General features: G+C 38.6%; 1 protein-coding gene across 2 annotated transcripts in view; it reads left to right on the forward strand.

The window, feature by feature from the left end:
* Positions 1-14,682, forward strand: part of ZSWIM6 (zinc finger SWIM-type containing 6) — a 195,462-nt gene that overhangs the window by 63,336 nt on the left and 117,444 nt on the right. The window contains exon 1 of one of the 2 annotated variants that reach the window (XM_027041265.2): positions 10,909-11,408. The exons of the other annotated variant lie outside the window; for it this stretch is intronic. Within the exon in view, the coding sequence (XP_026897066.2) occupies positions 11,225-11,408 (184 nt within the window). The 5' untranslated portion in view covers positions 10,909-11,224. Of the gene's footprint in view, positions 1-10,908; positions 11,409-14,682 lie in introns of those variants that run through there. 2 annotated transcript variants of the gene reach the window in all.

Raw genomic sequence — 14,682 nt, forward strand, 5'->3', positions numbered from 1 at the left:
AGACTTATCCCTATAACACCTCTACCTCCTAATTGTACAGATTTTTTGTGAGAATCGAATGTTCTCATTCTAATGTGAATGAAACATTTTATTTAGCTTGCAAAATACTTTACCGATGTAAGATGGCAGTATGAGGTGTCAGAAAAGTTTTGTTTTTAGTGGCATAGCGTCTTTAAAAAATGTTTGTTTATTTTTGAGAGCACAGAGACAGAATGCGAGTGGGTTAGGGGCAGAGAGAGAGGGAGACACAGAATCTGCAACAGGCTCCAGACTCTGAGCTGTCAGCACAGAGCCCGACGCGGGACTCGAGCTAAGGAGCTGTGAGGTCATGACCTGAGCCGAAGTCAGTCACTTAACCAACTGAACCACCCAGTCGCCCCAAGCATAGCATATTTTAACTTCAGTTTAGCTTGGTTTAAGTACAGAAAAGGGCAGAAATCTACATTCATCAATACATTAAGTAGACATTTTTAAATGTAAGTTTTTGGTTATAATTTCTACATGCTGCTGAAGAAAAATATTCAGAAAACACATGGTTTTTTGGAGAGTGGGTTTAGGTTTAAATGACTGATCCTTCTGATGTCTTTTAAATATTCATTATTAAATTTTTGAACTGGACATAGTTAATCTCTTGGGAGCATTTTACATACAGTGCCTTGTTAAAGTTGCAAGATACAAAATATGCAAAAATCTGTTGCATTTCTATGTACTTATAATGAACTATCAGAGAAGTTAATAAAACGATCCCTTTTATACTTGCATCAAAAATAATAAAATACCCAGGAATAAATTTACTACTAACAAAATTTGATTAGTCAAGTTCACTTTGAGTGTTATATTAGGGAATCAGTGAAATGCTCTGGGGGTGGCAATTGTGGCTGAATCCACATTTCAGGAAAAAAATGACAGTTTGTTTTGTTGGTCTGCGAGTGCAGTGAATCCTCAGCCTCGCAGCAGGGGCCCTCTGGGGATGTTGGCATGCGCAGCCCATCAGTGACAGCCAAGCTGTCAGGAGGTGACTTCTGAAGGGGAATAGAGTTCTTGCTGCTGCCTGTACTCCAAGTGTATAGAGTGGGCTGTAGGATCCCAATCCTAAAGAGAAGAAATTTGATTCCAGTGCTTAGCACACAAAGCAATGAGAAATTTAATCATTATTAATGTAACTATCAGAGGCTTACCTTCATAATAAAGGAAGTTCGTTTTCATGTCTACATTTAGTCCCTCCTGCTGCCATTAATGTTTCTGGTTACAAAATCGCATCTCAGCAGTGTTTCCAAGAATGGCACTTTGTGCCCTGTGGTCCCTTCTGTCGTCTGGTCCCTGTGAAACCCTTGAATAAACTCAGGACCCCCTCCTTGCTGTGGTTCCAGTTGTTGCTTGGAGTCTACAGGATCACTCTCCTTGTGCAAGTAGGCAGGCAGCATTGTAAAGTGGTGAAATTTGTAGACTTGGAGTTTGGAGTTTGAAGCATGGCCATTACACTTAGTAGCTCTTGACCTTGGGCAAGTAAGTTAATCTCTTGGAGCCTTGTTTTCTTCATTTACAACACGGGGATAATATTTACCTTGTCAATAGGCCGTAAAGTACTTAGCATAGCATCTGGCACCTGGTGAGCCTTAGCAGAGGTTCATTAAGATTGTGTTTTTATGATTAAACCAAGCATTGTGTGATTGCAATTCTGAGAATAATTTTCTGGGAGTTAGGGAACAAACTGAATTTGTGGACTATTGTTACTAGGGTGCCTGTTAGTGCGAAAAGGAAGGATGACTTTGGGTCATATGGCTGAATGGCAGTTCAGGGAGTGAAGAGGAGCGAGTTTTATGGCTCTTTAAAAAGCCAGTCAGCATCTATTATTTGAAAATGTATATTGATTGAAAACACTGAGTTTGATTGTGAATTTAAATCCTTTTGTGTGACTGGAGTGAGAAAATTATTCACACTGGCAGTTTCTCTTACACACTGAAATCTGTTTCTTTGCCGGTGCAGATTTCATTTCTGTCTTTTTGACTGAGGAGGAAAAATAAGATCCTCTTTTGCCTTTTCTAGAATCTATCAATACTTACTGAATTAGGTGAAAGGTTTGAGCCATTCCTCTTTGTAGGCCTGAAGGACCTGAATCCTCAGTGCAAAGCTCTCAGGGCTGAATTTTTAGTAGAAGAAGGTGTATGATATCTGTGTATGTGAAGGATTGGTGTTTCTTGAGCTATCAGAGTAACTTTGAACTGTATGTAAAGAAGTAAGAAACAAAATCACTTATCCCATGGGTTCTTCCAACTCCTCCTTCTCAAGTGTGAATGATCTCTGAGGAAGACAAGGGTCAAAGTGGCCTGATACGTGGAAGAGCAGGAACAAGATGGAACAGGGTATGAAGAGTGTGGATCTGGGAGCCCGGAATGCTGGCTTCTGGTTCTAGCTTTGCTAATATATGATTGTGATACTTGAGAAAGGTAGTCTGCTGGTCTGGGTTCAATTTTTTTTTTCTTTTCTTTTTTTTTTTTTTTTTTTCTTTTTTTTGTCTCTTGTCGTTCAGGGGTTGTAGGTGATCTCCAGGCTCTTGGGTTGGAAGTAGCTTATGCAGCCTTCCATAAGAGCACAGGTAGACATCCTTGAAGCACTCTTGGCAGGTCATTATTCTGTCTGTATTGGCTGTTTCATTCAGTCTCAGCTTCCCTTCCCTTCTAGAGATGGAGAACTCTTTGTTTTCAGTGCAGCTTTGAACAGCTTAATATTGAGGAGCTTTTCATGGTGTGTACATTCCTAGCCTTCCCATAGTGCTAATTATGTCTTCCGTCTTTCACGCAACAGATCTTCAGATATTGAACGAGTGTCAGGTTAATTTTTTCCAGGTTATGCTGCTGAAGCTCTAACCATTGCTCTTTGATGTATTTCAGAACTTCAATATCATGCTAACTTTTCTGAAATATCTCAGGTTTTCACTGCCACTTTTAAAATGTGACCCTTGGAGAAGCATATCCAGTACTTTAGCTAGGATGTGACTAGCACAGTGCATGCTAAGAATGTTTGGAAACTGTAATTTAATGAGAATAGCCCAAGTTGATGTTTTTGTTGGTTTATTTTATAGACAGATTTCTGCTATGTTGAGCATGTAGCTCTCATCCTTGGAGTTGTCTTTCACATGAATTGCTCACAGGTAAGGCCTTATTTTATAGATGAACAGCTTATGTTTTAGCTCTAGGGAAGTACTTTATATTTAATTCTTTTTTCTTGTGAATTGTTTTATACCTGTTCCTTGCTCCTGACTGCTGAATTTTCTGACCCTTCCGTCTGTCCTGGATATTAGGGAGTCCCACAGGTTGTGTTCTCCTCATTTCTCCTCTCTGATACTGCCCCTGAGTCCATCCCAGGTAGTTGATGAAAATGTTGACCAAGGCAAAGCCAAGTGGAGACTCTTGTGGCAGAGAGCCCGCATCTTTCTTTGTTCTTTACATTTAACGTGTGGGGAACCATCATAGTGGTTCCAGGCTCTTACCAGCAATATGTTTTTAATCATAGCTGGATGTAATTTGTCTTGTTTTGAAGCCTTCAGTTCAAACAGGCTTCTCAGTAAGTTATCATCTGTCTTGAAAATTCTGTATTTGTAAGTTTCTATTTTCGTGTGCATTTGGACTACTGGTGCCAGCTCTTTTGCCAGTTCTTATGTTCTACTTAGGTGAGCCTTTCCATATGTGATCTCCAATAATATTGCCCACTAGTCCCCATCTTGTGTTTTTCTTGGTGCTCTCAGTCTTCCTCTGGCTTCCTGACCTCTGGAATGCCCAGAACTGAGTACTGAATTGGCTTGTGGACCAATAGGAGGAAATGTCCTATGTTAAGAAGGTTTCTGATCTTTTTTCCAGAGGTACTACTACATATATACCACAGAGTTTTTCAAAAGACTATAACTTTAGACAGTTTAAATTTATCCTCCAGGGGTAGAAGGAGAAATTGGAAAAAAACATTCCAGGAGTCTTTTTTTTTTTTTTTTTATGTTTATTTATTTAGAGAGAGACTGAGAGGGAGAGAACATATGAGTGTGCACGTGAATGCACATGAGCGCGAGCAGGGGAGGAGCAGAGAGAGAGAGAGAGATTGAGAATGGGAATCCTGAATCCCAAGCAGGCTCCATGATCATGTGGAGCCTGACACCGGGCTTGATCTCATGACCATGAGATCATGACTTGAACCAAAATCAAGAGTTGGACGCTTAACCAACTGAGCCACTCAGTTGTCCCTAGAAGTCTTGTAAAGAGGGGGCAAAATTTAAGAAACTATCTCCTCTTATTTTATCACTCTTACAATGTCCTTTATGGAACATGTGTATCCCAAGTAATGGTAGCAGTTAGATATTTCTGTGTTTGAGGTTCTCTTTAGTGTAAAGTATTAAGCAGTAATAGAGCACACATACTGTGGAATGAAAGGACCTCATTTGTAAGGATTAGAAAAGATGAATTAATTGTACCGTAAAAGGTAGAAGAACATTCGGAATGGAGGACTAACCTGTGAGAATGATTTTGAACATGGACCTATAAATGCTTGGAATTTTGATGTACTTAATTATTAATGAGAACTTTTAAAACTACAATAGAATTTTGCATTAAGTCACTCATTATTATTGGAATTTTGCCTTGTTTAGATTTGGCTTCCAACTTATATAAAGGCTTTAATTACTTGAAGTAAGTCAGACTTTTGCAGCATGGATTCCAGGAACAGTATATAGAAGAATTTCCATTAATATGGGAAATACTGTGTCTAGAAGCTCTTCAAATGAAGGAGTCTTTAACGACTAACTTTCTGTGGAGAACAAGATGCTGTATGGTTTCTAGATTACAGTGCTGTAGGGGTACATGTGGAAATTAGAACTCTAATGAGATTCAATTTTATTAAATACATAAGGTTTTGCACCTTAAAGGTTAAGTATCCAGTTGCACTCAACTTAGGAAATTCAAAGTTATTATTCTCAAAATAACTGTTACTTTGTCCCCATGGGCAGATTTTGAATTTGCATTGTTGAGCATAATGTATAATTTATACTTCAATATATACAGTTGAGTCTTATATCTAAATGAGTGAAAGAAATTAACTTCATTTCTGTATATATTGTAACTGGGCAACATTCATTAACCAATAGTGATTTGAACATATACTATGTGATAGGGCCTAGGGATATAGAAATGAACAAATAAAACAAAATCCTTGCTTTTATGTTGTACACTTAGGTAATATGGGGGAAATGCATGTATCTGTGATTTTGTGATAAAATTAAGGGAGTAATTGTGCATTGCCCTAAGAATAATATGTTGTCTACAAATGATGGTATTTGCCAAGTTTACACATCTGACGTAGAAGAAACAAAGATTTTGGACTCCACTGAGGACACAAGTCTTTGGTGTCCTTGAGGTAACTCTGGTTCTCAAAGACTATCTTGAAACCATTGGCTGGATTTACTTAAAAAAACCCATTCAATTTAGGCAGTAACTAAAGATGGAGTGATTATTCACTGGGACACTTTTCATATTACCAAAAAATTTAGAATTTATAGCGTTCAGAACTCTTGGGGCTGTTGAATTTATGTTATTGTTTAGAAAAATAAAACATAAAAATAAAATGGAAAAATAAAAAAAAATGGAAAAAGGCCTGGAGTTTCTAAACCATGTGACTTGTGGTCAGTCCCATTTTTCTTGATACAGAGCAGGGAGCTGTTCTCAACAGAACCATTCTAATCTGTGTGCAGTTGGCAGCTTCGGATTTTCACAGACTAACAAGTAAGACCGTTAGGGGCCTATACCTCCTTTAGTTGTTGCAGGCGTGCATCATCACATGGACGAGGTGGGAAAAGGAACACTTTGTCTCCAGGCTTAGGAAGTAGGCTTGGAAAAGGAAAGAGAATGTTTTGAATAAAATCAGAAGGGAAATTATGCATGTCAAACACGAGTCTGGAATCATACAGAGTAATGGATACTCATACTCTGCATGGGAGTTGAAAACTTTTTTTTGGCTAGTATATATTTTTGTCCCAAAAGGAAGCAGTTTTTAATGCTCTGTTCATAGCTTGCAATCTTATGAGCTTCCTGGTATTTAAGTAATATTTTTGACAGTGAAAGCAATTAAATCATTTGGAAATCATTCAGCCCCTGAAGTGTATTTTCTAATTTCTTCCCCTGGAGAGCACTAGCTGTAGTCTTTGCTAAGAGATGAATTAGGCCCCCTCATACAGTCTCTTTAAGAGCCGTCTTAGGAGGTTTGAAAAGTTACTTTTTATACCGTAGGGTAAAACCCCCTCCCTCCCCTTTCCTATCAGTTGAATTCTTAAAATGATTACATTTTCTTCTTGTTCCCTAGGACTAAATTTTTAAGCAAATAATGGCGTAAGTTGAGGCAGATGGAAAACCTCAAAGGGCTTCCAGCACCTTCCTGAATTATTGCTGCCAGTGCCTGTAAGCCATGGCTACCACCCCACAAGGAGAACCCTTGTCCCAGTTCTGCTATCTTTGGTTCAAATTTGTTGTGGGCAGCAGACCTTAAGGTTGACAAAGGCAGGTGGGCTTTAAAGAGGAAACCCTTAACAGTCGCTATTCCTGTAACTCTTGTCGCTTTTCTCCTAGTAACTGCCTTTTCATTTTTGGGGCTGAGATATGAGGCAGAGAAGGTGAACTCAAGAGAAGAAGGATTCTCACCACTTCCTCTAGTCCCCTTGTTCCCTTCATGGCCCTGCCCAGTCTACTATTTTCCAAACTACTTGTTTACAAATCAGAGAGTCATGTAGGGATGTATTTTTGGGTTTTTTTGGTTTTTGTTTTAACCAAGTAGTTTCCCAGGCCCCACTGTCAGCTTTTATACTTTAGGAAGTCTGAGGCTTGAATTGTGAAAATCTCTGTATTTGTTGACTTATTATGCAGGTAGGTGCTTTTGATGCCCAGTTAGATTTGAGAATTATTGGATACTGACTCATCCTGACCTTGGAAGTTCTGAGTCGTAAGTCATAGGTCCAGTGGGAGTTACTACTCGACAGATAAAGCCACAGGTACCAGGGGTTCATGAACTAAGAGGGCTTCAAGGAATGAAAGAGCATTTGTACTTCTCTCTAGTCATCTGGTTGGTGGATGTTGTGTTTTTAGTGCCATATTAAAATATATTAGCTTTGTCCTCTTTTATATTTGTAAGTTGATGGAAAGCTCCATTTGAAGATGTGATGGGTAAGCTGATCCCATTCCCCTAAAAAAAGATGAGACCAATTAAAAAATGTATACTTTCTTTACATAAATGGGTTACCTAAATAGATTTTTTATAAATAGGATCTACATTGTTTTTCTTCATAATCATCCGTCTTTTTCTATTAGTGGAGTGTGGTCTTCTCTTAGTTTCTTCTTTTATCTTCACATTAATTTGAGAAATATAAACATGTATTTTGATGACATTTGTCTTTTGCAGTTTTCATCATCGTTGGGGAGGCTGATGAAGTTTATGAGGGGCTGACTCCTCAGAGAGGGAGGAAATTATGGAGGAGGCAGCATTTGAGCCAAGTCTCTAAAATGTGGGAGAAGATGTGAGTTTAGAGATTGGTATTCTCTCTTGTTGGGAGGATATTCCAGATACAGGAAAATGTGAGCAAAGTTAACAGGCATGTTTGAGAAACAGCAGGCCCTCCTCCCATGGGGCCAAAATGTAGGCTCCTTGAAAGAAAAGCATAGAATGCTAGACTAGGGGCAGAGTGTCAGGAGCTTTAAAGAATTTGTTTGGACTTTATGCTGTGTGTCATAGTTTTTATAGGGAAATGGACTCAGAGTTTAAAATAGTAACTTCATAACTATAATTGTAGCACTATATCTTAGGAGAATAAAATCTTTTATATGAATTCTATTTCAGAACTTTCAAAACTGCATATGTGCAGGTGTCTGTTTCACACAAAGCAAACATCTTTAACTGCTTTTTCCTGACACGTACTTTGCAGTCCGGTGACTCTGGGTCATGCCTGCCCTAGGAAAACTGGGGCTTGGGAGTACTGAAATAAATGAGAACCTCATCATGTGGAGAACAGCCTTAGCCGCATTTGGATCTTCTGCCTCTCAGGGTTTGGGCCTTCTTCCTGCTTCAGTCATTCTGTTTTGTCCTCCTGCTCCCTGCCCTGTCTCCAGCTTTCCCCTCTCTTACTAACATACAGGGGTTTTGAACCTTGTGCTTGAAAGTTTGTGTCATCTTGCTACACCTTTTGGGAACTACTTGGCTACCCTTACGAGATCTGTTCAAAACCGTGTTTCTGGTGTGTTTTTAGCAGCTAATGAAAGTTGCCTATTACTGTCTTTTCATATATTCTTAAAGTTGAAACCATTGGTATGCTTAATAATTTGTATAATTAATAGAATAAGTAATTATTTATTAATATGATGGTTTACATAAATATAAAACCTGGGAATTTCACAGAGCCCGGGTGTAATAATCTCTAACAGATCTGGAAAGAAGGTCAAAGACTAGTTGAAAGGACTAGTTTTTCCTCATCTAAAAAAAAATTTTTTTTTGATGTTTATTTGTTTTTAGACAGAGAGACAGAGCGTGAGCAGGAGACACTGAATCTGAAACAGATTCCAGGCTCCAAGCTGTCAGCACAGAGCCTGATGCAGGGCTCTAACTCACAAACCGTGAGATCATGACCTGAGCCAAAGTTGGATGCTTAAACCAACTGAGCCACCCAGGTGCCCCAATTTATCTTCATTTGTAAAAAAATAGAATATTTTTTAAAGGATATATAAAAGACACGTTTGTCTACAATGAGTATCAAAATTTTGCTTTAACTGTGTTTTCAACGTTTTCAATCTTTCTAGTAATGGTCTGAGGCTTTACGAAGACCAAAAGTGCTTGCCATAATTGGTCGGGAGTCATGTTTCTGAATGGATATTGTCAAAAAGCTACTTTGAAATCACAGTAGATACTATTTCAGTATGATACTTTGCTATAATTTATCCCAGAAATCCTGAAAAGGATTTAGTTTGGTTTAAAAATGGACAAAACTCCCCAAATCTAAAATGTATTTATGGAAACCAGATCTTGTTGTCTGTGGAACACGTATCTTACTTTCTACTAGATTTTAAAATAATCAGTAACTTATATGCAGTGTGAAATATAATACATCATGAAAATCCTATGAACCCCATGCATACAAAATTTGATAAATATAATAAAGGTAGCATTTCAAATTGAAGGAGGAAAGATTATTCAGTAAATAATGTTGGAACTGCTGGGTATTCATCTAGAAAAAAAACAAAGGAAAAACTTCACAAATACTGAAATGTAAAACTGAAAACATAATAGGTATTATAAGAAACCACAGGAGAGTTCTTTTATAAATTGCATTAGGAATTACAGTCTGTCTGATAAACAAAAGCCATAAAATAATTGATTGATAACAATCCACCTACATGAAATTCCTAAATTTCTGTGTTCCACAAACCACCAAAATAATCTACCAGAAGAAAAAAGTTGTTTGCAACTCATATTACAAAGGGCTAATTTCCTTAATATATAAAAAGCTCCTTCAAGTTCATTATAGACAAAAGATACTTAGCTAAAAATGCTTCTACAAAGCAGTAAGAAAATCACAACCAACCCAATAGAAAAATGGACAAAGTTTTAATTTTACAGTTCACAAGGAAATGCAAATGGCTCTTAAATGTATAAAAAGATGCTCAACTTCATTCATATGAGAAATGTAAAATAAAACTACTTTGAGATACCTTTTTTTTTTTTAAGAGATCTGTTTTCCAAAAATAAAAAAGCTTCGTAACAATGACCTGACAACGAATGGGGGATCTGGGACCACTGTGAAATAAAGGAGAGCCTCTTAATGCAGGAACATAGTCTGAGCTGAGTGAGGTTGAAATAGCATCCTTCTGCCATTCTGGTAGGAGTGGAAGAGGTATGCCTCAATGCAGGGCAGTTTGCAGGCATCTTTCAAAATTACAAATGTATGTTTGCTTTGACCCAGCAATTCTCCATCTAGGAATTTATTCTAGAGATATCATCATATAAGAGTTTGACTGCATCCTTATTTGAAATAGTAAAAAATTGGAAATTACCTACATACTCGTATATGGGGGATCACTAAGTCAGTTGTGGGATTCCATGCAGCTCTAGAAAAGAAGGGAGCCAAGGAGAGAAAGCATGTGTGGTGTTTACTATTATGTAAAAAAGGGAGAAAATAGAATATATACTAAACTACTCCTGGGTTATTACAAGGGAAATAAATCACATTGGGTTTCATGGAGTGAGAACCGGTTACCCTGGGGTGCAGCGTTGGAGGGAGATTTTTGTCACTGTATACTGTTATTTTTGTGTTTGGACCATTTGAAGGTATACTCTCTTGAAAAAATAAGTGCTAAGATAAATTAAGGAAGGGTATTGAAAAAACTCAACATTATATTGTTTTAATAAACTTCATTTCTTTGCTTGAAAAGTAACATTTTTAAGGGGGAAAAATGTGGGCCTTGTAGTGGGAGCATGTGTGTTTAATTAAACTGCCTCCTCAGCAATATTAAAAATCGGCCAGTTGTAATTTGGTGCAGAATATATTACAACCCTGTAGGAGACCGAGTTCGGAAGTTTGCTTTGAAGTTCCAGAAAAGAAGGGGTTAAAGGTGTGATGCAGGTAAAGGAAGGGTTAAGGACATTATGCAAGCTGTTAAGTAAAAAGGAAGTGCATTACAAAATGCTGAGCTCAGGGGTCTGGCTGCCAGCCAAGCCTTTGCTTTCTTCACTACAGCTGAGGGCTTTCGAAGCTTCCCACCAGTGGGTTTGTCTGAACTGTTTAGGAATGCGGCCGCGGTCGCCAGCTGACGTCAGCGCCGCCGGTTCAGCCGCGGGCCAGAGCCCGGGACTGACAGCGTAGGGGGCGGGGAGGGGCGGGGCCTGCATGTGACTGACAGTGTGGGGCGGGGCGGTGTGTGAGTGTGACTGACAGCCGAGGCAGGGTTGCGCGCGGGTTTGCGGTTTCATAATGAATGCTAAATTCTGATTATTTTCTGTGTGGTAAGGTGAAAGACTTTTTTTCCCCCTCGTTTTCGAAAGCCAGGGCTCGTATTGCTTCAATTTAAATGGCATAAAACTAAGTATTTGTAACATCAAATTGTCAGATTTCATGGGCCGTTGTGTTTGCTTTTGCTTCTGACAGGGAAACAGTAAAAACTATGGCGATCTTTGATGGTGGAGGGGTTGGGGTGATGACTTTTGCTGGATAATGAGGTTGTTGATTTTTTTTTTTTTAATCTTAAGTCCATTTTATTTCAGAATTGTACCAGAAAGAAATTGTAAAGGCTCTCAGATGCAGTTCTGTAAAACAGAACACCAAAAAGAAGAAATACTATGTGGAAAACTGCCAAAGTTGAATACAGTTCTATTAAAAACACCTTTGGGCATGACAGGTATGGGTTATTGTTGCTGATTCTTCAGCTCTTAAAAATGGGGACTTTTCCCTGGTGACATCTTCAAAGATCAGGTTTGTTGCTACATTTTCTCCCCTTACATCCTGTTCTCATGTGGTTAATTTTACTTTGAAAAACATTTATGTTTCTGAAGTATTTATTAAGTAGATCATTTTGCTTAGCTATAGTCAAGAGTTTTGTTAATCTTCTGGTTCTTAGTTTGATGTGAGTCAGTCAGGAATGCAAGTTCATTAAGTTTTTGTGTGGGGTGATGAGAGGTATGGGTGGTCAGCGTGGAGTGCAGTACAAGTTTATAAACAAGGATCTTTAGCTCCTTGGAGCCATTAAACTTGATGGAAAGCTTTGTTACTTGATCAGGCCAATAGGGAAGCCTTCTTTGAGTGGCTACTGGAATTATCTAGTATAGCTAATTTAAGTGAGTGGCTTAGAGTAACTGTTACAGGAACCCCCAATTTATAAGTTTTTTTATTATGACTTTCCTTCAATACAGAAGGTTTTAGCTTTTTTATTTTTATTTTATTTTTTTTTAAAGTACACTCTACACCCAGCACAACCCCAATATCAAGAGTAGTGCACTCTACCATCTGAGCTAAGGTAGCCGGGAAACCCCAGGAGGTTTTAGTTTTTCAGGAAAGGAAGCCTTATGCATATTTATCCTTCTTGCTAAGAAGCTGCTTCTGCACTTGTTTTAGGCATTGATGGCATTCACCTTCTGGAGTCCGTCACTATGATTTCACTTGTGTGTAGCAGCCTCAGCTAAGGTGAAGCCATCATGTACACTAGGAGTAAACAAAGAGCAAAACATCAGGACGTTGTTCGGCGAAACGCGACATGGTTGACAACATGCTTAGCCTTACATTATTTAGAGAGGCTCAAGTGGTCAGCCCTAAATTGGCGATTCGACAGAATTTTAGAGTTTTCAGAGTTTGTGCAGTGTCATAATTATTTATTTGTTTTCTTTTTAAAGCATCAGGCTACATGTTAAAGACTTGTGTTTTTCACTTAGGTGTCTTTGGTGATAATAATACATTTTATGCAGATTAATACCAGAAGTATAAAGAACTATAAACTATTCTGTTATTTATTGTTATTATTTTGTTTGTTTTTTGAGAGAGAGTGCATGCTTACACGTGTGTGATTAGGGAAGGGGCAGAGGGAGAAGGAGAGAATCTTTAAAAAAAAAATTTTTTTTTTTAACGTTTATTTATTTTTGAGACAGAGAAAGACAGAGCATGAACGGGGGAGGGTCAGAGAGAGAGGGAGACACAGAATCGGAAACAGGCTCCAGGCTCTGAGCAGTCAGCACAGAGCCCGATGCGGGGCTCAAACTCATGGACCGCGAGATCGTGACCTGAGCAGAAGTCGGACGCCCAACTGACTGAGCCATCCAGGCGCCCCGAGAAGGAGAGAATCTTAAGCAGGCTCCATGCCAAGTGTAGAGCCTGACACAAGGCTTGATCCCACAACTGTGAAATCATGACGTGAGCCAAAATCAAGAGTTGGACACTTAACCGATTGAGCCACCCAGGCACCCCTATTCTGTTATATTAGATCCAAATATTAAAGTTACTTCATTTAATACGTGGAATATCCACAGGAGTATTTGGTATATTCAACACTGAATTCAGAAAGAGGTTATGAATTCTTGCTTAGTCACCAAGTACATGGCATTCTCCACTCACTTTTGATTGCACTGTGTCTTGATTTCACTGGAGGGAAGTGCTTTTAATTAGTTTCCCCATAATAGGACTTAAGGCAAAAAAGGTTATTAACATAAAAATTCTGAGCAATGATACAATCTGGTTGGGCTCCCCAGGCAGCAGAAGAAATGAGTTAGTGTGAGTCCTTACTGACACCCCAGTAAGGTGTCAGTCTGAAGCATCCCAGCACTGTTGTGAAGACCTCACTGGGCTGCCCTGTGTTCTGGGAGAGGAGCCCTGAGTGCTTTGAGTGTGGACGGGTTTAGAATTAAAGCTTTTCTTCTTTGCTTTTGCAAAAATAGTTACTACTTTTTCTAAAAACACCTTCAAAATAATGACTGAATGCTTATTGTCTTCTTGAATGAGTCTATTTGGAGTTTGTAGAAGATAAGTATGACTTAATTAATGGACCGCTTTTTAAGCTCTACTTAATACCAAGTGAGGTGAGCACATTTTAGCTTCTAAAGGATGGGAACATGGCAAAGATTGCCATGCAGCAGTCTGTGTTGGAAGTTTTTGCCCCAAACCGCAGTATGTTTTACTGTCCAAATACTATGATGTGTTTTAGGGATTTTCAGCCTTGTCTTTAATAAGAACGCTTTAAAATTACTTCTTGTCTAGTTAACCCATGTTTTAAAAGATACTATCTACAAATACATTGCGTTTGTAATTACTATGTGTTCAATGAAAAAAAAAAACAACACCCAAAAAAACCACGGAAGACATTATAGCAGGCAATACCCAACAGCCTCCTATAACCAATATAACCACACTGAGTTGATTTAATTCCAGCCCACAAGGAAAAAGAAACAACCGTTGTTAGCCTTGTAGCTCACCCCTAGTAAATCTTTAATTTCCATTGGATGGCTTGATACTTTGAGTAAAGCATGTAGATACTTTTCCAGTGAGTCACAGCAGATTGAGACTGGGACCCCAATACTGAGACTTCATGATTAAAAGAGAAAAACCTCAGGAGAGAAAGTGGAGCTACTTTTCTCGTAGGGAAAGAGCTGTTGGATAGGTCAGAGGTGCAACTATCATACTTCAGATCTGGCATCTTGTTTATTTGGAATGGGGTGTGAGTAAAGGCAGCATCTTTGCTCTGATCCTTTGAAGACTGATGGCTCAGGCCTAGTGCTGTGGTTTCAGTATATTTCAAGACTTGAATTTAGAATCTTCCCCTCTCGTTCTCTTGCATATCACGAAATAGTGATATGAAGGCATTTATTGTTTTTGGTATTTGAAGCAGCTGGCAGCACATTTGTGTCTTCGTTCTGGTTAGTGTTTTAACTATTTGCATATTCCTTTTATGAGCTACTTCTTGGTTTTTACTGACATGGAATTAAGAGCAAGTTCAGTAGTGACAACAGATTTGTCAAAACCAGAGTAGAAGCATGTTGTACTTAATTTTCAAAACTTCTGTTAGTCTTTGTTTTGGTTCCTCAGAGCATTGCTCAAGAATCTTTTAGGAGTGTCCATTTTGAATATTAAATTTAAAAATGGTTTATTTTGGGGGTGTCTGGGTGGCTCCGTTGGTTAAGTGTCCGACTTCA

This window comes from Acinonyx jubatus, chromosome A1 (genome assembly GCF_027475565.1).
Source record: "Acinonyx jubatus isolate Ajub_Pintada_27869175 chromosome A1, VMU_Ajub_asm_v1.0, whole genome shotgun sequence".
Taxonomy (NCBI): Eukaryota; Metazoa; Chordata; class Mammalia; order Carnivora; family Felidae; genus Acinonyx; species Acinonyx jubatus.